The following is a 24,614-nucleotide window of genomic DNA, read 5'->3' as shown; positions in this document are numbered from 1 at the left end:
GATGTACTAGCTTTCAGTAGCTAGGTGTGCACATACATCCCTGCACTAGTGTAGGGATTTATGTGGACAGTCCACTGTCATCTGTACTTCCTGGCTGCTGCAGCTCCTGCTGGAGCTCTACAGTCCTGTTTAGAGCAACAGCTCGGGACTCCTGGGGCAGGACACAATAAGCTGCCTGGTAATGGGTGTCATGAATTCCACCCTCACAGCGTTCTGCCCAGTACCTTTTGTATGGCAGGCTGATGAGCAGAGTAGCACCAGAACTCAGAGAAGGAGACTCTTCGGCACAGCTACTGCTCACCACAGCTGTGTGTGACTGAGGCACTGCACAGATTCCCTCCAGCACAGTAATGGAATCAGAATATAGAGTTAGATGAAAGTAAAAACTTTTATTGCTAAGTCAGCTGAAAAGTTGATGCAAAAATATTCTTCCTTCCTGGACTGCTCTATACATCTGAATCAACAGCATAGTGTTTTCCAGCAATCTTACATGACTTGCCTCTCCAGAGAAATACAAACACAGGCTTCAGTGCTGAAGGTGCATTCACTGGACAACCTACTCCCTTACACAATAAAAATGGGTATTATTATAGGTGCATGCTAGAGTGGGATACAGAGAATATTCTCTTTTTAAAAAGAAAAAGAAAAAAGATTATAAATAAACAGGTGGTGCGCTGCAATACTTCTTTAATATGCACTGGGTCATGAGAGTCAAGTTAAAAAAAAAAAGTAACATTTTAAAATGTGGAAAAAGAGGAAAATAACCACATTTGAGTGTTCAGACAGCAACAGAACAGCAGACAATGATTGCCCGAAACCAAAGAGGTGAACCTACCACCCGAAGGCGTGGCAAATTACAAGAACCCATCCCTGCTGGAGCGCAGGAGCTCCGGATGCCCCAGGGCTGCCAGCGTGGCTGCATGTCCTGTGCACTAGGAGAAGGATTTCAGCTTCACAGCAGCCTGTCCCCAAGGAGGGGAAAGGAAAATACTTGCTCCTTCCTGGAACAGGGTTTTACCCTCCCATCCACTTGAGGATTCTCATGAGGTCCCTGATGTGGCGCTGCTTCCACCAGGCCCATTTCTGGTGCCTGGAGCAACTTGGAGACTATCCATTACCCATAATCCATTGGCCCCAGCTGCTCATCACAATAAAACCTTTATGGGCTCTGTTTTTGGAAGCCTTTCTGGACAGGGCAGGGCAGACAGGTCAGTGCCTTCAGAGTACCTGTTCCCAGGAAGTGAGGTCATCTGCAGAGCCAGGACTACTGACATGATGAACAAAGGAATTTGCAGACAAACCCGACTGTGGCTGCACAAGCACAGCAGGTCTGCATTGCTCAGCAGGGCCAAGAGAGCCTGATGACCCCAAGCCAAGAATACCCCTCCAATAGCAACTCTCTAAGAAATGGGACATCCTTAGTGAAGTGTCTCCGTGGACATCATGTATCTGTGCAAGAACCACAAACAAAAAACAGGGAAGAGACTGGAAAACAGGAAAAGAACTGGGAAAACACTTTCTATCTATCCCCTGCTATGAGTCCTTCATTAGACTTGCCCATTCATACCTGTTCCACCTACAGCAGTGCTCTCCAGGAGCTTGAAATGTAAAGTGGCATTAGTAAGTAAGATGAAAGAAACAAAAGGAGACGCTTGCTACCTCGAGGGAGACAGGAGAACAAAAGGTGTTGGTGGAGGAAAGCAGTCAGGATGTCTTGCCCAGAATAAGACAACCAGTTCATGTACCAGCTTAAGCAGAGAAGGCTCTGGACTCCGCCTAGTGTAAGAAAACAATCTATGTTCTGTCATGACTGTACACACCCATAGAAAATAGGAGCTGGCTGTATTAAACTCTCTTTCTGCTTCAAGACCAGAAACAGCACTGGAGAAAAAGGCTACACAGGAATTCCTTGCCTTCCATTCTGCTACTACTGTGAAGTCGTGCAGCTCATAAATCTGTATGCTCCACTGCAGAGCTTTATGTTACTCAGTCCTTTCCCACTGAGCTAGATAGAGCCATTCATGACTAACTCACTGTGGACATATCAACTCTCCATGCAGTGCTACTGATTCACACTGGTAAGGAAACACCACATTTTGCACATCAGTGCAAGAAAGAGAGACCTGATTTGCATTAACATCTGCCACGTTCCTAGTGTGAGGTGTGTCCAGTCTTACTCAGAAAGAAGAGTGTATTTCTGCATCAGTCATGTACTGAACAGAAGCTGCAAGATATCTGCCTCTCAGATATCAGAAAGTGCTGGGCTGGGCACAGGTAAAATTATCACCAATGACAACTAAAAGTCAGTCACATACACTGGGCTGAGCCTTCTCTGTGCACGTACATGAAAAGAACATGAAAGAGGCTTGGGGTTTAGTCTTCTGATGTTTTCTGCTGTTGTTTCTCTGCTTAACTGATCCACATGCTGCTGTTTCTGAGATTCTAATTAGCTTTTCTCTCATTTCCAAATAAAACAGGCATTTAAAGCAGCCAAAATCTGTGAGAGTTTAAACCTTGCAAAAAGATTGGGTTTTTTCATGATTACACTGTGACTAGCACAAGGTATATCCTAAAATGTTGCTCTCTCATGCATGGTAAAAATGCAATTTTTTTTTTCCTAGTGAGAAGAAATTCAAAGTGCTTTGAAATCTCAGTAAAACTCCATTAGATTGTGTCAGTCTAATCCCCACAAGTAGTCTGCACAGTATTTCCTTCTGAGCAAGGCCTGAGTTTGATCAAAAAATACTCAACTCAAGCCCCTCAGAGCTCTTGAGAAGAAACTTTCAGGTTTTCTTCATAAATAAAATTAGTAAAGAAGACAAGGCACTAGCCCACATTAGCCACAATTACTGTACCGCCAGCATGACGGGGTAGCTGCTGCCCAGCTCTGCCAGAGGAGGACAGATCTGCGTGCTCCAGGGGCAGGGGTCTGCACATAACCTTTACATAGGCGACAACACAGGCCACCAACCCACAGCCTGCAAGAAAAGTCCTAATGGCAACAGTGCATCTGCGAATGCAGACTGGCTTGTTCGCCATTAGAAGACTGTTTAAAACATCTCTTCCAATGCTGATAAAGATGCTACTAAGATGGAAAGTTCTATTTTTCCTTTTGCATTGAAAGCTAAGCAGAAGTAAGTATGCTTTCAACTTGTCTGTGGCTAAACTGAGCACGTACCATGAAATGCAGGTTGCTGTGGATTTGGGGTATGACTCCAATTGCAGACGCGAGCAAAGATGCTGTAGCTGACAATGCAGAAGTTTGTGTTGGCAGAACAGAGCACTGAATGCTTCCCCAGCATAAGAAGGGCAGCCTCACTGCTCACTGGCTTAGAGCAGCACACCACTGTTTACAACTGCATTTCCCCTTAGATACAGTACCACTGAAACAAGCATGAGCTCCTGCTTTCACCACATGTTTTGTGGATAAGGAAGCCTCTACTGGGAAGCATCCATTAGGGAGGTGGCCAAGCTGCGGCTGGGCTGGTGCCTACAGTGAGGAGCACCAGGTCTGTGTTGTTAATCAACCAGCCAAGAGCTGATCTTCCTGTGGTCCCTGTGACATGCATCAGCTCAGCACTCAGCTCATCCTGCACAGCCTGATCCTATAATGAGCTTCACACTACCTGCACCAGTGCTCATCAGAACACTGGTATCCTGAGTCCTTCACTGCCTTAACAATATCCACTGAGAAAAGCCCCACACACACCTCCTGGGGACTGCTCTCTCCCCTGACCCTATATAATAAAGTGCTGGGCTGAAGGGGAGCAGAACAGCTTAAGTGCAATCAATAAAAGTGCTTTCAATTACTGCAGGAAACCATTCTTGGGTCAGCTGCATTGCAACTGCTGTATTCTTTCAAGGAATAACAAAGTTACGTGCTGGGGGGGTGGTGAGCTGCATCAGAAATATTCATGGGACTCCAAACACTGAACATTGCCCCTCAGCAGCCTCCTCACCCCCCACGCCAGCCCTAAGCTGCAGATCTGGCAGAACCTCAGGGTTCAAAGGGTTACAGGCAGGTGTTGGAACATCTGCCCTCGTTCTAGCGCCTGCATGATTCCCAGGTGGTCCCTAGCACAGAGCTACTGGTCTGAGTGCTCATGGAACAACTGGGACACTGCAGTGAAAAATGGACAGCTCAGACCTTGGCACACCCCAGTTCTTCCATTAAGGAAGCAGCAGATGCCTGTACTTGCAGATCCCAGCTCCCCTCGGAGGTCAAGACAGCCCCTGTGGGACAGGGCTTCCTGGGACAGAGTGGGAGCAGTACTTGTAGGGTTACAAAGCTGTGTCAAACTCCTCTGGCAGAGTTGCTGCATGTTCCTCTTTCTGTTCCTGATCTACTCCATTCTCCTGGTGTTGCTTCATTTGTTCCTTCACTTCCTCCTCCAGATCAGGTGGCACCACAAATTGATCTTCTGGCTCCACCTGGGATGGAGCAGCAAAATAGCCTGTCTTCTTCTTGGGTGCCTCTGTGGCTACTTCAATGAGGTTGAGGCTCTCCTCCAAGGGCACTATGGAACCATTGGAAAGCTTCTTTCCATACAGACAGCATGTGGAAAGAGATTTTTGCAGTTCACACTTCTCCCTTACGCCTCTCTGCACAGTGTTCACACTGTTCTGTCTCCGAATGACAAGGACAAGCCCAGAGTCATCCTCTGGCCCTGGAGCAGAGAAGCTGTACTCTGCAGCAAGAGGTTCAAACTCCAGACCCTTTCCTTTACAGCAGTGAATGTCAACCTCTACCTCCACTTTACTACCATTTGTCATCACACCTTCCACAGGCTGCTCATCATCACTATCCAGACCATTGTCAGACTGGTTGCTAGAGAAGGTGGCACTGGAAGGCTGGCGCTGGAAGATGCTTGACGGAGGCACAGGATGCAGACTGCAACGTCGCTCTTGCCGTGGTAGCAAACCACTATCAAGACTAACAGCATTGTGTTCATCTGAAGCAGTAGAGCCTACCTCACTGCTAACCTCAGAAGCAGACAGTTCACTGCTGAACTCTGAAGCAATTCCACTGCTGGATGAAGGTGTTGCTGGCTTGGTGGTGGAATTAAATCCTCCAGGACCTGGCAGTGTGAGGCCGTGCATCTCACATGTGCAGCTGTCCTCACTGATGTTCAGACACACCACCATTGCACCTACATTGTCTTGGCAACCATAGCTTTGGGCTAAAGTGCAGAGTTTCTTTGCAGCAGCTAGCGGGTCATGCAGGTGGCGCACGGCCGAGACAGCCTCCATGTACGAAAGGTGTTCCCAGAGAGCTTTGTTCCCTATCAGTAGCAGCTCGTCTTGAACAGTCAGCTGAATGGAATTCACGTGTGGTTTGGGCAGGATCCAAGGATGCAAGTACGTGCAGCCCAGCATCCGAGTACAGCAAGTCACACCATTGACCTTATTGTCCTGCAGACAAAAGGAACAGGGCAATGGGTTAGATCTGCTACTAGACCATGTGCAGAGCAGACTTTCCCCTGCCCACATACAGCTCCGCAGCCTTGAGAAATGCCAGTATACAGCACAGCACAGCAGAAAGGGATCTAGGTCAAGGGAACACAGCACAGACATTCACTGTACCTGATCACTAGGTACAGTAATTGCCCATCAACCATGCTGGCAAAACCACACTTTTATCTGAAAAGGCTTTTTGTCACGTTCTGAAGAACTACAGAAAACTCCTGTGAAACGCACAGCTCTGCTTCCTGCAGCACACTGATCGGAGAAACTCACCCAGGAGTCTTACTGAAACTTATTTTTGCAGTATGAGCAAGATAGTGACTTTCTACTTCCTAGTTGCAAGGCAGATTATCCAAACATTAATTTCTGTCTATTTTCTGAACTATTTCCTTCTTTATTAACATATAACTGCATTCTGAAGTGCAGACACTGCATCCTGAGGAAGAAAAGAACAAATAGGAATCTTACACTACTGCTATAACCTAGAGGTATTACCTCCTTCCTCCTCCTGCTAGGTAGTCTCATGGCCACCTTGGCAGTAGTGTCCTGGCCAGAGAACTGCCCATATCCTTCTGAGCCCGTTCCAAGTCTGTGCATACAAAGTGCACAGCTTCCCGGTAGTTGGAGTTTAACTTATTTTTTAATTATTTAGTGTTGTTAATTTCTGTATCTTCTCGGTGTTAAATGTTACTGCTGCTATCAAGTATTAAAAACCAGCAGAGGACAGATGCAGGGAAGTCTCCTTAGACAATGACTTAACTTTTATTTTTCATAACCCTTTCATCAGTTTTTAAACCATTTAATGTACTACATTGATTCCAGTTATGTTTAGTCAGACTGCTATGGAATATCGCACCTTCCAGAGCTGTAACACATGAACACATGACCCCTGTGTCCTGGGTTCAGCAGTAGCAATCATTTTTCTCCTTCTTAGTAGCTGGTGCAGTGCTGTTTTTTGACTTTCAGCCTGGGAACAACACTGGTAACACTGATGTTTTTAGTTACTGCTCAGTAATGTTTACTCTGACCAAGGACTTTCTGAGCCTCATGCTCTGCCAGGGAGGAGGGGAAGCTGGGAGGAAGCAGAGACAGGACATCTGACCCAAACTAACCAAAGAGGTATTCCATACCACAGCACGTCATGCGCAGGATAGAAACTGGGGGCAGTTACCAGGAAGGGCTAGATCACTCCTCGGGTCATGCTGGGCATCGGTCGGCGGGTGGTGAGTGGTTGTATTCTCTTCCCTTGTTATTTCCCTTATCATTATTATTATTGGTGGTAGCAGTAGTGGTTTTGTGTTATACCTTAGTTACTGGACTGTTCTTATCTCAACCCGTGGGAGTTGCATTCTTTCCCTTCTCCTCCCCATCCCTCCAGGAGCAGAGGGAGGAAGTGGGGGGAGTGAGCGAGCAGCTGCATGGTTCTGGATTGCCAGCTGGGCTTAAACCACGACACCCTGCCAGAAACACTTTTATCAAGCAACCTGTTTAAAACACCCACTGCACATGAAACTACTGTGACTGGCACTGATTTATCACAGTTCCACCAGTGACATATTTTCCAGTTCTTTGGAACTTCCCTCTTATTCCCAAGGAACTGGGAAGTCCCAGTTGACTGGAAGTTAGCAAATATGACACCCATCTACAAGAAGGGCTGGAAGGAGGATCTGGGAACTACAGGCCTGTCAGCCTGACCCTGGTGCCAGGGAAGGTATGGAGCAGATCATCTTGAGTGCATCAGCTGGCTTTTATGACAAAGCAACACACTTAGTGCATGAGGTAAAACGTCTGGGGCACAAGTGCCTTGAGGAGCAGACGAGGGAACTAGGGTTGTTTGGCCTGGAGAAAAGGAGGCTGAGGGGAAATCTTACCGCTCTGTATAACTACCTGAAAGGAGGTTGCAGGGAGGTGGCGTTGGTCTTTTCTCCCAAGTACTATGTGATAGGACAAGAGGAAATGGCTTCAAGCCGCACCATGGGAGGTTTATTAGACTGGAGACTAGGAACAATTTCTTCCCTAAAAGGGTTGCCAAGCATTGGAACAGGCTGGCCAGAGCAGTGGTGGAGTTGCCATCCCTGGGGGTATTTAAAAGAAATGTAGATGTGGTGCCTGGGGACATGATTTAGTGGTGGACTTGGGCAGTGCTGGGTTAACAGACTTAAAGGTCTTTTCCAATCTGAACTATTCTATTACATGTCTCCCCTCCTTTAGCTCCACACCTATTTTCTTTTCTCCTTCTCTCCCCAAGCCATCCTTGGTGTCCTATACCTGTAGTTCTCAGGCCATAATACATGTTTTAAGAAATGCCATTCTGAATAGCTAATCAGCAAGAGAAGCAGAGCAGGAAGAACCACAAAAATCACTTGAACACCTTCATGCCATCCTCTCCCCTGCAGCAGAGCTCATATATTTCTATGAAGCTTTTAAAGGAGGGTAGAAGCTGAACTGAAGAGGGTCCAAACCAACCTCTGTTATAATGGCTTTTTGCTCCTTGACTCTCCTGGCTTCTTCTGAACATTGTTCAAGGCTGAAGACTTTGGAGAGAGGCAGTGGTTTTCCACTTCGGCACAGAATGGCTTGGCAAGTCCCCACATTGGCCACCGTCAGAGAAAAGTTGCTGGCTGGATCAGCCACATCATGATGAATATAGCAAAGGACAGCAGAGGAACCCAGCTTCTGCCCAGCCATACCCAGCTTCCTGTTGGAGGAGAAGGTGTAGGAAGGCTCCAGACACCAGTGACAGGCATTCTGGAGAGCTGCGTCACCCGACTTAACACATTAAGTGATATACCTATGCAGGTCCCACCAGGACCAGCTTGCTCACTGTCCTACCTGTGGGAGACCAAGAAGGTGTTGGACATGAACATGGTGTCTGACTGCTGTACCTCCTCCAGGAGCACATCGGCCATGGTGCACTGCAGCAAGCGAGGCAGCTCCTCATTCTTGTCTCCATCAAACATGCCATACACAGCCTCCACCCCCTCTGCAAAGCTCCCCAGGGCCAGGGATGACACACACAGCCTGTTAGAAAAGCACACAAGCAAAGTTAGTATGTCCCAAAAGATTATATGGTCCCAAAAACCACAGCCATCAGGCACCTTGATGTGAGTGCTGTTCTTAGAGGGCAGCAAAGCTCCTGCCCCTCATTCACTGCCCTATGGGATGTAAAGCTGCATTTTATTATTGGAACTCCCGATCCTTCCTTGCCTACACTCAGATGGCAGTGGGCACAGCACCAAGAAAAACAAAAAGCATCTCTGCCAGGGTAGTGAACAAAGTCCCAGGGTAAGTGTGAAAACAGGGAAAGGAAAATGCTGGAGTAATGAAGACTTAACAGGAGATCTGGAGAGACAGAGGGATGGATGAGCTCTTGAGCAAAAGAGGCCTGCGTGGGTACTTAGAATGAGCTCCACCCAGCACACTGAGAAAACAAAGTGTCAATGTCCAGCAGACCACAATACTCACTTATTTCTTTGGCCTGCCATCTCAGCTACTCCATGACTCCAGAAGGTGGAACTGAGTGCTGAGTCTGCTGTGAGGGAGGGCTTAGCATCAATCTTCAGCGTGGTAATGTGACTACAGAGAGAGAAGAACAGAAGTCATTGTCTCCTAGACTCTCTTGAGCAGTTTGTGCCCAAAGGACCTTGTCTAATCTAGAGTTTTAGACAGCAGCCTGTGGAAGTAACTACACCAAGGAGAGGAGTTTAAGGTCTTGACCTCCTGGAGATGTCTGTCTACTTTTGTCAGAGACAGCTGGGAGAACCTCATACCACCTGAGAAATTGTCTGCTTGCTCTGATGACTTGTCCCCAGACTTTTCCCTTCCTACAAGACAGAAAACCTCAGGTGCCCCAGGGGACATTATAACATTAAGTTCTGTGATACACACTTTACTATCGCATTTCACCTCCTGGGAAGGGTTACTCTTCCCTGTGCAGGTCACTGCTGCATTAGCATCTCCATGGCTCACCTGAAGACGTCCAGTGTCTTGTGTTCTAGCACCAAGTTTGTGTTTCCACTCAGGTCCAACTCTTGCAAGGCACCTGGCAGTGCCTCAGGGATTAGTATTTCAGTTAACTCGTTGCAGCTCAAGTCCACAAACTGCAGTAGCAAAGAAAGCACAATATTCTCTGTTGTGTCACGTGATCAGTTACTCCAGTGCTCTTTCCAAACATCATACAACCCTGCTGTTGATTGTATCCCACAAAACAGGTCATTGAAAATGGGTCTGATCTATCAGTAGAAGAGCAATTTATAAGCAGCAAATACTTACAACCTGCAATAGCAAGGACTCCAATACTAAAAGAATAGGTCACGCTAAAGGTAATAGCAGGCCTATACATACAGACCTGCCTACCTATTTAGCACTCCCTGTCTCAGGTAGTAAACCAGAAATACATTGAGTCAGAGGGTAAAGATGAATGAGAGATGAGACATCTTTAATCAAGTCTAAATCAGTAGATCTAGAATGTATATTCTGTGCCTTCTTCTTGGGTTGTTCAAGCAGAATGCTGGGATCTCCAGTTCCTCCACTAACAGTTACTCTTCATCCTCCAGCCCAAACTTTCCCCTGACACATCTTTAACCTCTCCGTCAGAATACCTGAATATGGGGCAAATGCAGGATCTCTGGAAAGATGCTGATTTCATTAGAGTGTGCAATAAGTGTGTGAAGCAGCTTGCAGTTTGCCACTGTTGTGGGAATTGTTTTCAGTTTGTTGCCACTCAGGTTCAGCTCTTCCAAGTGCTCCAGCTTACTAAGTTTGCTGAAGGGGAAACAAAAGAATACTACATCTTACAGGCACGAACTTGACACTTTCTAACCCTGCAGATAAGGTATCCAGAGACAGTGCCCTTTATGAGCTACATTTCTAATTTATAGACAGCAGCCCAAAAGTTCTAAGAGATGCTGTCCTAAGAGCTCAGGGTCCTCAAGCCTAGCTTGTATTTATACAACAGACAGATCCCTTCACCCCTGACTTGTAAAGCACTGAAGCAGCAGATTGTAGTGTCTTAATTTTAAAACTGGCAAAAGCCCCTCAGCTGTGCCTGTGCTTTGTAGGATTAAATAGGTTTACATGAAAGTGATGAATGTATTTATCATTATGCATAGGCAGCTGAAGTTCTCTTAAACTACACTTGGAAAATCATAAAATCCCAGCCTGGTTTGGGCTGATGGGACCATAAAGCTCATCCAGCTCCAATTCCCTGCCACAGGCAGGGACACCTTCCACTAGAGCAGGTTGCTCCAAACCCCTGTGTTCAACCTGGCCTTGAGCACTGCCAGGGATGGGGCAGCCACAGCTTCTCTTGGGCAACCTGTGTGAGGGCCTCGTCACCCTCATTGTAAAACATTTCTTTCTTATGTTCGATCTAAATCTACCCTCCTTCAGTTTAGAACCGCTGCCCCTTGTCGTGTCACTACAGGCCTTGGTTAAAAAGTCTCTCTGTGCCTTTCTCATGAGCCCCTTTTATATACTGAAAGGCCCCAGGAAGGTCTTTCTGAAGCTGCTGCTTCTCCAGAATGAACAACCCCAACTCTCCCAGGACAGAAGCCACTGCAGCCAACAGAATCCTGTGCTAATTCCCCTTAACATGCTATTCCTCAGTTTAGGTGTGTGTAGGAATGGCAGCCTCTGTCACCAAGCCACAGGAAGAGCATCGTGCTTTGACCCCAATTCACACACAATTGCAGGAACACAGGCAACATCCTCCTCGTGAGGACTATCTCACCCACCAGCCTCATCTACCTTGCAGGGAAAGTCTGTAGGTGGTTGTTTGCCAGATGTAGGATTCGTAGGCTTGGGTGTCCCACCAAGACAGGGATGCACTGATCTGTGAGGTTATTATTGGTCAAATAAAGCAGCTGCAGCATGCTCAGACTCTCCTCCCCTGTACATGCAGAAGGCAAGGACTCCAGGCTGTTTGCAGATGCATTCAGGTACCTGAGGCTAACCATAGCAAGGACAAAATTCAGACTTCACATCATATAAACCGCTCCATTAATAGCAGGAAAAGGAGTTATACAAACGCCTGCGTGGATGGAGCAACAACATTAGACAGGAGGCCAGACAAAACAGTGTAACATCCCTACTCAACTTAAGATCTATGAGTCTACTAACGACTTACTAGCTATATAGCACTGTAGATGCATACAGCATTTTACAGTAAAAGTGCATCCTGAAGAATCTGTGGAGGGGGTGGGTAATACTGGTGAAAGCAGACTACATGAACTCTTTAAAACAAGGGTTGACTCATGACTGAGCAGACAGTTATGAAAAGTTGTTCATTTGTAAGGGTGTCTCTTGCTGTTCTCCAATGACCTGATGTATTTTCTGCTGAAACATCTGAAAATCCATATGGCTTTTTTCCTTTGCACCCGAATTTACACACTACTTTTAAAGACAGAGCTCTTCAGCCAGTATCTTAGAAACAGCTGCAACTGAAGTTAATTTTTCAGTTGACCGTTGGGTTCCGCAAGCCTAATTAAACCTGTAATTAAACTATAACATGGACTGATTCCCTCGAATCAGCTTGATGACTTCCCTTATGGCACCTGAATTACAACCTCTTAAAGTGCATGCCTCATTATCTCCTACGTAAATGGCACCTTGCAAGGACAGACATACAGATGCCACTATCAGCCTTTATAGTACCAAAGGTCAATGCAGACAAAAGATACTTGCTACAGCCACTCACTTGAGAGCCTTGACAAAGAGCATCTCTGGGAGTTTAGTCAACAGGTTGTGCTGAATGTCTAGCACCTCCAGTGGAATGTGTTCTGCAAGAGGTGGAAGGCTCTGCAGACGGTTGTGTCCCACCATCAACTTCCGAAGGCTCAAGCTGCTGAGGATCCTAGAAAGACACAGGGTTTTTCTGTCAGCCCGGTTCACTCATTTTAAACATCTGGAGTGGGAAAAGGTAGTATTTAATCTGTTATAATTTGACTGTACAGCAGAGAAAAATTAGAACAGACTGATTCATAAAATGTAAACAATGACAAAGCATAAGAACACACATGGCAGAAGGTGCCTCAACTCACTCTGAATGCCTGAAAGTGTATGTACATTTTCCTCTATGCTACTGTAGATTACTAACTTGTGATAAGACTGTGAGCATTCTCTCAGGCAAACAGAAGAATAGAAGTCAAAGCATGGATTTAAAGGCCTATTTTCGCTTGTAGGCAGAAAGAAGCGCTTCCCCTGTGCCAATTTAAATTCAGAGCTTTAAGCAGCTGCTTAGCATTCCTGTGTTACTTCTGGGACTGTTGTCACATTCTCTGGAACTGCAGTTCTTATTAAAGGAAAATGCCTCTGTCCCCATGAACTTCAGAGATTTGCTTGCCGGAATTCTGAGAAAGGATATCTGAACACACCCATTGCCCAGAACCTGCCCATTTGCATAAAGTGGTAATTTGGGATTATATTCTGAGTGCCCTGAACAGAACAGCTTCGCAGCATTGAATGTTAAAGCTTCATGAGTGCACTGCTCCATGCAGATCAATTATTTCTTTCTGTACGCTGCAACTTCTCAAAGCTCATTACACTAGCGAGGAAAAAAGAACCAAACCAAAAACCATTCAAATGCAGACACACCAATTTCCTCATTCAAGCTGATTCACACAGAGCTGGATGGGCATCTCCACCCAAAACTGTCACCGCTTTTTTACACTTAGTTGTCTCAAAAAATAGCTGTATCAGACAACTTCACAGTGAACGATATCCCCCTCTGTGAGGCTCCTTAAAGCTTTAGTCCGATGGATTAACCAGATAACTGGCTTAAAGTCAACGCTGGCTAAGTTCTAACTGTACACAAGACATACAGTGTTAATGACAAACACATACTGCAAGAGATCCACACTGGATGCAGTTAATTCCAGCACTCTAGGAATCTTTAAAGAGGCATAAATATCTTTTCAGAATATGTATTTCTGCCTCTGAATTCTGCAGGTTTAACATAACATACTTAAAGTTTCGTCCTCTTCATCCACTGGCATGGCTAAAATTATTTTCTAAATTGTCATTACTGCACCCTTGTTACGTCCGTTTCTTGCTTTTAATGTATATAGTCTTGTCTCTGACAACCATTAGAATGTTACTGCTGAGATAATTTTCTACACCTCATGCTTTAACTGCTTCAACCTGCTCTCTGCATTTCTTCACTGTAATCCATCCTTCCACTCTATTTCAAGATAGCTTACCCTAGAAACTGTGCCTCATTTATTACAATCATACCCCACCAAACATACTTGTTAGAACATTTGTGTTTTGCTCCTTCCTGTGGTATCCCTGGCACCCTGGAGAAGCCATGCAAAACATCTGCAAAACTACCTCAGTTCTTGGCTCCCCTTTGCCGCATTTCTGCATTTCTGCAGAAAATTTCTGCATTTCTGCAGAAACTGAAAGGGAAACAAGGAGAAAGGAGTTGTCTGATGATGTGTTTTATATGTGTTTTATATATGAGATCAGATGTATCGTATCTCTGCTATCTCTCTGTGACAGGTTAACAGATGGAATCTCTGTGGGGCAATGCAAGGCTTATTAGGGCCTCACCTATGACCTATGTTCATAGACACTACGGTAACAAAAAAAAAAAAAAATCACAGCAGCATGCTCTACTTCAGGTGCAAACAGCTGCAGTAGAAGCCAGAAGCACAGGATGAAGTCACCTGGCCCCTATTATTCATGAAGCTGATTTGGAAGTCAGTTCTTTCCAACATTTGAATAGAGACTATTTTGATGCTGCACAGAGAAAGTAACTGAATGATATCTCTGCACAACAAGGAACAGAGCAAATGGAAGTGCACTAGTTCTCTCTCCCCAGTCAGCTCACCACAGAAGAAAGCCCAGCTCTGTATAAGAAGGTTTGCTGACCTCATTGGAAGCTCCACAAGGAGGTTGTGGCTCACATCCAAAACTTCCAGTTTCTTTGCTTCACAGGCCCAGTCTGGGACACACTGCAGTTGATTGCTGAGAAAAGCAAGGGGGAAAAGCTAGACACCAGCACTCCATATGGAACATACCCTGTTTGAATACTGCATGACATAAGTGACAGCCAAACCAAAAACAATAGGCAGAAAATGAACAACAGTATCTGAGCTAGTCATGTCGAATTTATCTCATGGCTAGTTGTGTTAACACCAACTGAGCTGGCGCATGATTGCTAGAAAGTCCTCACGCAAGGCCCTGATGATCAGGCTGTTGGTTTACAGCACTGACATCAGCAGGACAGGCCACCCTGTCATCCTTCTACTCTGCTTCAACTTAAAACCAAAGCAAAAGGTGATCAGGTCTTACAATGCTGCTCCAAGGGCAGCCATCAGCAGTGAAGCCAAAAGCAGAGATCATTGGCAGCTACTCTAAATGTCTGCTCCACAGACTCCCACCATTCAGCCCGGTAAGCTGTTCAGTGGTCCCTGTTTGGCTTTTTGTGCTGATTACAACCTACAGCTGAAGGACAGCCAGTCACCTAGACTAGGTTCAGAAGGGCTTCTGGTCTGGGTCATCATTCTGTAGTGCTGGGCTTTCCAGTGAAGATGGACTGCCTTCCCTTAATTGCTCTCAACTCTTTCAAAAGATTAAAAGCTCCAGAAAGTTTCTGCAGAAAACAGCAAAGGTGTCCAGATACTTGCTTTATATTCTGTGGTGTACAGTCACTTACTGAGAGAGTTCTAGACAAGTCAGTTGACCAGGAACTCGGTAAATATTGACAGCTGTCAGACCTGATGAAATAAAGCAAATAATTATGACTGCAGAGCTTCAGAGGGAAAGCAGCACAGAGAAGCAGCAGACTAGTTAGCAAGTGAGACTCAGTCTTACTTAATGGATACTCAAGGTCTCTACTCATCCCTCCCAAGACAGAGTTCACACTTAATACATCTGCCATACGGCACAAGAGCTGCTCCCCATTCCATTTTTCCATCTGCCACATGGGGCACCAGAACAAGGGAGAACTGTATTTTTTTATTTTATTTGTGGATTCACAAACACATTTCACAGGGAAAAGGAGTTCCCTGGACAGTAACTCAACACCACAACCTCCTCCGTTACACAGTCTGCACACATACAGACATATGTGATTTCTAGGAGCTGACCTCACAAGATCCATCACACATGATTTCACGACTGTAACATCAGTGTAAGTATTCTGTTTGTGGGTAGAGGGCTGTCCTGGGTTCAGCAGTAGCATGATTTAGTAGATTTTAATCCTTCTTAGTAGCTTAGTGCTGTGTTTTCGACTTTAGTCTGGGATCAACGCTGATAACACCGATGTTTTAGTTGTTGCCAAGTAATGTTTACTTCAGTCAAGGACTTTTCAGTCTCATGATCTGCCAGGGAGGAGGGGCACAAGAAGATGGGAAGAATCAGAGACAGGACACCTGACTCAGACTAACCAAAGGGGTATTTCATACCATAGCACGTCATGCCCAGTATAGAAACTGAGGGCTCAAATTGCTGCTTGGGTCGGGCTGGGTATCAGTCGGCAGGTGGTGTGCAATTGTATTGTGCATCACTTGTGTTTGTTTTCCTTCTCCCCTTTATGTTTTCTATTCTCTTCCCCTGTTATGCCCCTTATCATTATTATTATTGGTGGTAGCAGCAGTGGTTTTGTGTTATACCTCAGTTACTGGACTGCTCTTATCTCAACCTGTGGGAGTTGCATTCTTTCCATTCTCCTCCCCATCCCTCCAGGAGCAGGGGGGAAGAACGGAGGGAGTGAGCGAGCAGCTGCGTAGTTTTGAGTTATTGGCTGGGCTTAAACCACAACAAGGGCAAAGGGCTGTTTTCTTTTGTTCTCAGGGCTTGCAAGGAAGAAAGTAAGTGAAGAAGGCAGAAAGACATACAGTTGCTGTTGGCATAGAGGGCCCGAAGGGAGAAGCCACTCAGTGTCAACTCTTTCAGCTTATTCCGCTCGCAGTGCAGCTGCTCCAGGCTGCCCAATGAGCTCAGGTCCAGATCTGTCATTTGATTGTCTCGTAAATCCATGTAAGTCACAGATTTGTTCGCCTCCAGAGTGTCAGCTGCTGCTCTCTTCAGGTTGTTCAGCCTAAACACTCAGAGATAAGAGTTATAAAGTCAGAAAACAGGACACTGGATGTCAGTAAGAAGAGAGAAGACAGGAGAGGAAAGGAGGAGTTATGGTGAAGGCTAATGCCAAAGTTAAGCACAGACAAATGCGTGAGGAGCAATGACAGATTTCAGGCAGTGAATACAAAGAAAAACACTTTCTTTGTCTGAACTGCTATGTGAAACCATTTTACTTATTCCCCAGTGCTTAAGAGATTCTGAAGACCAGTCTAGAAATGAGAAGCCAAGCCAAGAGACAGCTCCTTTGCACTGACACAGGGAGCTAACGCAGAGACTAGGTAATAGACTGCCTCACCACAAAGTTCTTTGTCCCTTTCTGAGAGCTCTGCAGTTAGCAGCCCAAATAATCTGGATCTCATCTCAGGGCCGGGGGAAGGCAAAAAAGGGTCAGAGAGATCAAAGAACTGCAGCAGCTCATAGTAACAGCATTATCAAAAGAGGAAACAAAATTAATTCCAGCACTTAGGAACCGCATTCAGTGGCTCCAGGCATTGGTTGGTGTTGGTTAACCTGGCTCCTCTAAGTGAACTCTGCACACCCTTAGAAACAGAACTCCCTAAAAGCTAAAGAATCAGTAAGAGAGAAAACCCTACACCTAGTTTATTACAAAATGTACTAGAAGTTACACAGCTCCTCTGCTATAAATAGAAAGTAGCAATCTGTTTTATAACCATATACAGGTTTCAACCCCTTACCTCAAGTCCACACTTTTAATGTGACTCATACGGTTCAGCACTGCCAGGTCGAGGGTCTCTAACACGTTCCCTGCCAGGGCCAGTTTGTCTACGAGGCTGAGCTTCTCACAAATTGCTGGAAGTTCACAGAAGTTATTGAAGGAAAGCCCAAGACAGCTGAGCTGTTGCAGACTTCCCATTTCTTCTGGTAAGGATGTGAGGAAATTCCCATCAAGCCATAACGTCTGGAGACTGCAGCAGTGAAAAACAGAAAGAAAATAATTCAGCAAAGAGAGGCAAACATCATATTTAGCATTTTCAGTGATTTTTTCTGTATTGCTGGTGTTAGTGTAGCTATTTTTAGAAGTACCTAACAGCTAATTTTATTCTTATACACAAGAACTTACTGGAGTACTTTTATCATGCATGTAATAGGCTGGAACTGCATGTATGCAATGCCAAATAGTTCCTAAATTATTTTGGAGGTAAACTTCCAAGTTCACCTAACTAAAACACAGATCAGTATTTACACTGTAAATGAAAGCTAATTTACTTAATCACTTGATTTTCTACAAATGGCACAGCTTAATCACAATTACTGTCCCATGAACACACTGGTAACAGGCTTTTATGCTCTAGTTGTCCTTTCGGACCCCCAGAAATGAACAGTGTAGCCCTCTGTTGCAAGATGAATTGTTTTAGAGTTTACATGGCTTTTGAGACTCAAACCCACAAAATACAACTCCCTCATTGTGATTATGTTCCAACAAAGAACTTTCTGAACACTACTTAGTGATGGCAGAAATGCAATCTGGGGCCATAAAAAGTTCTTACAAATAAAGGCTCATGAGGTCATAAAAGATGACTGAACACATAACTAAGTTGTAAACCTCTGAAAACCATACAGCCAGCACACAGCTCTTCCCTTACAGCTTGCAGATGGCTAAAAGATTGCTCTGGAAAATACTTCTTCACATCCAGCGTAGCTGCAGACACTCCTTTTGTAAAGATACAGCTGGGGCAGAGCAGGCCACAAGGACTGAATAGCTCAATATCATAGGATTAGCTAGGTTGGAAAAGACCTTTAAGATCATCAAGTCAAACTGTCCCCCAGCCCTACCAAGGTCACCAGTAAACCATGTCACTAAAGGCCTCATCTATATCAGTATTTATCTAAACAAATGCAGTAATAGTCTTGCATTTAAATTCACCTAAGCTTAAGCTTTTATGCATTCTGGGTAGCTACTGGGGAAAATGGAGAATGTTTTTATTCCAGTAAACACTTTAAGACAAAATTTTCAGCGGGAATTGCTCAAGTATTTCCATGTTAAAACCTTCTTTCTAACACAAACCTGAACCAATTCTGTAGAAAGCCATCAAAACGTACTAGTGCTGACAAAAGTCACTAGACCTCTGCAAGAAGTTACCACAGAAAAAATTTACATAATACATTAAAACTCTAATAGAAACTGCATCAGCACTGAAAACCTTAGATGCAAATAAGAAACAGAAATTCAGAAAGTTACACACCTCTGCAGCTGCAGAAAAAGGCACATTAAGTTATTTGAGAAGCAATACAACTGTCTTCAGACAATTTTTCACCTGGATCATGTTTCTTCATTTTTTCCACATAAGCAGCTGTAATGTTTTCATAGTAGTGATTAAGGAATTGCACCTGAGTGTCTTTGGTCTTATGAGGTACCCTTATACTTGAAACTTGCATACAGTTAGGAAATCTGCAATTGTTTTTGGGTGACACTTTTGAATACTGCAACAATTTAACCAGCATGCTCTTGCTCATATAAATAAGGTCCACAGGCTAGGCCTCTGAAATTGAGAGCTATGTGTATTCTTCCCTAGCTCTGCCAAGCTCCACTGGTCTCCATAGATGTTCCACTGTACACATCTGTAGTTGTGGAAATGCCCTGACAGCATGGTCTTTAGAAACTCCTAACTGTTTTTATGGAAACGTAATATTTATGTTTAACTGATAAGGTACCATCATAATAGTAGTTAAAAAAATTACAAGAGAATATAGGAAGAAAATGAGAAGACAACAGGCAAGCGAACGCAAGATAGCAGCAAATGCAAACAGAAAAAGATGCTTTCAAATTTACATAAAAATTGGACGTAAACCCACAAGAAATCATACAAGTCACCCCAAAGTAAAAAAACAAACACAAACAAAACCCCACAAAAAACAACCCAGCCTTTACATTTACTCCACTTCAGCAAGGTGGCACCTGTGATTCAAGGCATTGTAACTGACTGTTAAGTGTCTTCCTTAGCCACTTCAAAATACGCAAAATCCATTAATCTGTTAGAAAAGTGATTTACACTAATATATTTTACGTAGGTAGTAGAATAGGCAGGAACCCACAAATGATGAATGCTAACTTGCTACATAGCAGTGACTTTAAGTGGCAACTGTATAAAAATACTGCGGTATCTTCATTTTCAAGGAAAACCAAACCTTACTGGACATCTGGGTTCTTGCCTTCTGCTGGAGTCAAAACCATCGCTCAGTCTTCATGGACAAAACAAGCTGCCCCAGCACTCATACTTTCCTAAGTAGTACCCTCAGCTCAGCTGTGCTCAGCCAAAGAACGAAGGATGTTTATGACCACAGATAAACAGAATATACTTACTTCAACAGTTTGCCAATCTGGCTTGGCAAGGAATGAAGTCCATTACAGGAAATATTAAGCTCTGTCAGAGTAGAGATCTCACACAGTGACACAGGAAACTCTCCCAATCTATTATGAGACAGGTTCAGGCTCTTCAACTGAGAAAACCTATTGGCAAGAATACTAGTTAATTCACAACCTCCATGGTCTGAAAGCAAACCATACAAAATAAGTAATGAAGAATTTTTAAGTCATACACTGGTGATACAGTCAGCTAACTCACTATGGGAGTTTCTGCACAAATCTGATTTTAAGTCATGGTATTTGTACCTCAGGGATAATGCTACCATGGTCTTACTGTGAGGGAAAAAAATAATGGGGTGGGGGTAGGGTAAGGGAGGCAAAGAACCTTCTGAACCCTGACTCCTGGCAGGCTTCCTCCTAGTGACTGTTACTAAGATTAAGGAGACTGAAAACATTCAGTTCAGAAAACGTACCTTCAAAGAATTATTTAACAAACTACAGTTGTGCAGCTTGGGAAAACAGCAGCTGAAAACATTAACTGGAACTGTTCAGAGAATAGAACGGAAGAGGGGAATATCTTTTTCAAACTATGCACAACAAAAAGCCTAGTGGAGTTCTACAAGAGAAAACTAGGAAAGTGCTGACTTCACACTGTGAAGCCCCAAGACCTGCACCCATAGGTCTTTGGATGAGATTCCACATCTAAAGTGCCATTTACTTGCATGAGTGCCACACAAGTACTGTCACAATCCTCTCAAGTCACTACAGTCCCACTTGTCTTTAACAGATGGTTGCCTGTTCCAGCTCCTTCTATCACTGTGCTAGGTCCAAACAGAGAAGAAACTGAGCATGGGCTGGGGTAATATGCAAAAGTTTCTTCTCATAGAGTTCTCTTCCTACAGGAAACAAAAGTGTTCTTCCCCAAGTAAGAACACCATCCCGAACAGTAACCATCAGAAATTAATTAGTGGGAAAATTATTGTAATACTTTTATGACACAACTGTGAATCTACCAGAGAAGTACTTCTCGGAAACATGTAATTCAGCGATCTGTTCTAACTGCCACACTTTCTGTTAGGCAGTGGTAAGTATAAGGTTAATTAGCTTGAGGGAGAATATTACCCAGAGCTGGAGATGTCTTAAAGCACAAGACTGAAAAGTTTTGAAATCTCTGAAATTTGAAAGAAGAAATTCTTTATAGTGACTCCTTTTTCGGATTCAAAAATACTTGGAACAATTTGTGTGGGAACGATGCATTATATTTCTCTGGTTTGCTTTATAATGTTTGAGGGTGTTGGCAGTGGTGGCATTTTTAAAAAGAACAAGCATATCTGAAACTTCAACACAGGTTGTTTGAGAAATCATTTAAATAAGGGCCAGGCATTTTATATTTGCTGTGGCCACAGACAGACTCTCTTGCAACACAAGTGAAAGATGCTGTGTTGGTAACAGCCTTCCTAAAAGGAACACATTGTAGAAAAATCTAACAAAGATTTAACAATGATACAAAAAAAATCAGAAGCCTGCACACAGAACTTCACTTTCAGTAATGGAAAAGGAGGAAACAATGAGGACACACCTCCAGATTTGAGCTTTCTCATTAACTGATTCAACTTTAAGAGACAGGACAGATCACAGTTCTCAGGTTTTAAAATCAGAAAGCATGTTAACGAAACTGCTTTTTCTGGAGCTCTACAATGGTATTTTGTACAGCATATGTCCTTAACACCAAGCAACTCTTTCCCCGTGATTAGCAGAGTGTGGTGAGAAGCTGCCCCAGGAGGCATGGCATTAAATAAAACATATCTAATATTTAAAATTCATCCCTCTGGAACAATATGAAAGCAAATACAGACGGAGCATTAACATTTCCAAAAGCTGGAAGGAAGATGGTACATTGATACAGCTTCTTCTGAGACTCCTTGAGCAGACTGTCATATTCAATGGGGAGGACAATACTCAAAAGCCTTCTGAGCTCCCGTTCTGTTCCTTCTCCTTTGCCCTGACACTCTCAAGCAGTACGGGTGTAGAAATGGAATGCAAACCCAGCTCTCATTCAAGCTCTATACATGAACCATATATTAAGAGGGAATAAGTATCCTGAAATAGTTATGGCTCAAGTTTTGGCCTGCACTCTCACAGGGCATACTGAGATTAAGCAAAGAGGTGTGGAAACACAGCCACAAATCCTCAGTGGGATGCTCACCCTCTGTTCATCAGCCTGAACTGGTGCTGGCCTGAAACATTCCCAGTTTAATACAACATCCTGCTCTGCTGCCAAAGCATCCCAGTGCAACCCTGTATCAATTAGCCAGAATGGTGATAACAGGCACACACTATGTATACATATGTGCACACACACACATTTATCACTGAAGATCAAGCTGGACAATGCTTTCCAGTAAAGGGAGATAGCTGAAAGGCAGTACCTTACATAGAAAATAAGCTAGAAGATGTAACAAAACGGATGGGGTTATTTAATTTTCTTTGCTTAACAACTTCCTTTTAGTTAATTATTTTGTTCCATTATTACAGTTATAGCTAATTAGACTCCTAGAATGTCAAACATTTCCTCAGGGGAAGAGACCTGACCACTGCAAAGATATCTGCTGTTTGGAATTGTCAGTCTCTGACACTTATCTGGTCACTGGTAAGACCTACTGGAAAGAAGCAAGTTTCTTCATTTGGGGCTGTGACTTGATAAACATCCTAAAAACTTCAGAAAGCAAAAAGGCAATGAGCAGCCTTAGGTGGGCTACCTAATGCTACCTGTTTATTCAAGATTGTGTGAAGTGAGGGCTTCTTTTATGGCTTTTGTTTGTTTGAGGATTTCGGCTTCATCAGACATAGTCACTGCCAGGAAAAGAGTCGAGTTTCTGACATGTCAGATCTCTTGTTGACTACATGCAAGGTCAAAAGAAAATTCAAGCCCCTTTGCTGATCCTGTGAACCAAGGACACCGCATTTTAGAAAATGAAGCTCTGATACAGTTTTCAAAATCATATAATGTGTGTGAAGCAGAAAGCAAAATCTTGAATTATTTTAAGCAGCTTTTCCAATAACAGAATCCATTACAATTCAGCAGTTAGATAACATGTGAACAAGTTTGGAATTGAAACAAAACTAATGACTCTCAATGAAAGAATTCACACAGGTAAGCAATTTTTTCCCCCCGTATATCCTCATGGATACTTAGGCATCTCATTACTCTCTAGGAAGAAAAGTTAAATAACCTGGTAATACATCTCTAGAGATAAATAAAACCAGAGCAAAACAAGCAAAAAATGCAGTTTTCCAAAGTTTCTCAAAATACATTTTTCTTAAGGCATAACGTGTTCCAAACACAGAGGCATTTGACAATATTACTACAGGTTTCTTAACAGCTTTCAAAAGTCAGAGAGTGGTTCCTTGCATTCTTTTTGGCATGGCTACTGTAGATATCAAGACTAATCTTCCTCTAGGTTTTTATGGTTTTCATGAATTGATTTAAAAATATTTCTGTAAGACTCCTTCACTTACCTAAGACGACCGTATTATGATTCTGTGCCATCACACAACTGCTACTCTCTTAAAAGCAGATCATTACTATTTCCCAAAACAAAGCTGAAGTCTCACAGGCCCTCTGCTAAACCTAAACGTACATGAAAAACTTACCAAAATAGGTTTTTCCAGATCTGCACTTCTTACAAACACCCACAACAGCAGCATAATGCTTTCCCTCACCTTTTATTTTACACCCCAAAATGTTCTCTGTTTAGCCAACAGCCTTATATTACTATTGCATCTTGTTCATACAAATGGCACATCACTCCACAAGGCTCATCGCAGATCAAACTTAGCACAAAAGGTTTCTGGAAGGGAGCCTATGAATGTGAATACTGTCAATTGCTGGAACCTTACGGCTGCCTGCACTACTCAGTTCTGCTTCCTGGGCCCCTCATTTGTTACAGCTTCCTGAAGATCAATTTTTTTCCATCCCCATGAAAATGGGCAATACGCTCCCCCTCTTCTCCATCCCTGGATGCACACGTCAAGAACTTCATGGTTTAGTGTGAGGTGTCCCTGCCCATGGCAGGGGTGTTGGAACTAGATGATCTTAAGGTCCTTTCTAACCCTAACTGTTCTATGATTCTATGATTCAAATGTAGAAGAAAAAGAATTCTTTGCAGACCTGCAAAGAGAGTCAAGACTTCCTGCTCCACTTGATCTCATAAAATTGTGTCGAAGGTTGAGGTAGATGATGTCTTGACTGTAGAAGAGGTGCTCAGGTACTTCCTCAAGGCTGTAGCATGAAAGATCAACCATACTAAGTCGCATAGACACAACCTGAAAAGGAAGAGGAAAAGCTGCAACTGGGCAACAGTTTTCACTGTAAGTCTAATGTAAGGCCAAGAACTGCTGGGAGTAAACAATCTGCAAGAACCTGAAAGAACCCCTTGTGCCTGCAAGGTAGAGTCCATGCAGGACACTGAGTCCACAGAGTACGAGTTTATGCCATTTGCTACTTTTGTTTCTGAAAGCCCTCTGAAAAAGACACTTACCTGGATACCAACTACGACACATACACACAGAAAGCCCTGCTCTGCACATGCAACAGGAGCTGCCTAAAAGCTAGACCACAAGAGAGCCAAACAGATGGAGAAAACCTTTGTCTGAGGAAACTCTGCTGAGAAAGCATAACCTCCAAGTGCATTCCAAAGATCCAAATAGCAACAAGAAGCAGTCAACTTTCAGTTCAGTC

At 43.9% G+C, this 24,614-nt stretch overlaps 1 protein-coding gene across 2 annotated transcripts in view; it reads right to left on the bottom strand.

Annotated features, from left to right (window-relative positions):
• Positions 1–670: 670 nt before the first annotated feature.
• Positions 671–24,614, bottom strand: part of PHLPP2 (PH domain and leucine rich repeat protein phosphatase 2) — a gene marked incomplete at its 5' end in the record, with an annotated part of 34,554 nt that continues 10,610 nt past the window's right edge. For both annotated transcript variants that reach the window (XM_080636837.1, XM_080636838.1), the window contains 14 exons: positions 671–5,412; positions 7,930–8,161; positions 8,296–8,484; positions 8,929–9,039; positions 9,433–9,563; positions 10,065–10,227; positions 11,212–11,412; positions 12,161–12,316; positions 14,335–14,430; positions 15,122–15,182; positions 16,305–16,507; positions 17,244–17,474; positions 19,871–20,017; positions 24,045–24,199. In XM_080636837.1, coding sequence (XP_080492963.1) covers positions 4,282–5,412; positions 7,930–8,161; positions 8,296–8,484; positions 8,929–9,039; positions 9,433–9,563; positions 10,065–10,227; positions 11,212–11,412; positions 12,161–12,316; positions 14,335–14,430; positions 15,122–15,182; positions 16,305–16,507; positions 17,244–17,474; positions 19,871–20,017; positions 24,045–24,199 — 3,207 coding nt within the window. In that variant the 3' untranslated portion in view covers positions 671–4,281. The remainder of the gene's footprint in view (positions 5,413–7,929; positions 8,162–8,295; positions 8,485–8,928; positions 9,040–9,432; positions 9,564–10,064; positions 10,228–11,211; positions 11,413–12,160; positions 12,317–14,334; positions 14,431–15,121; positions 15,183–16,304; positions 16,508–17,243; positions 17,475–19,870; positions 20,018–24,044; positions 24,200–24,614) is intronic.

This window comes from Psittacula echo, assembly GCF_963264785.1.
Source record: "Psittacula echo genome assembly, chromosome: Z".
Lineage (NCBI taxonomy): Eukaryota > Metazoa > Chordata > Aves > Psittaciformes > Psittacidae > Psittacula > Psittacula echo.
This window is presented reverse-complemented; position numbering and strand designations above follow the sequence as displayed.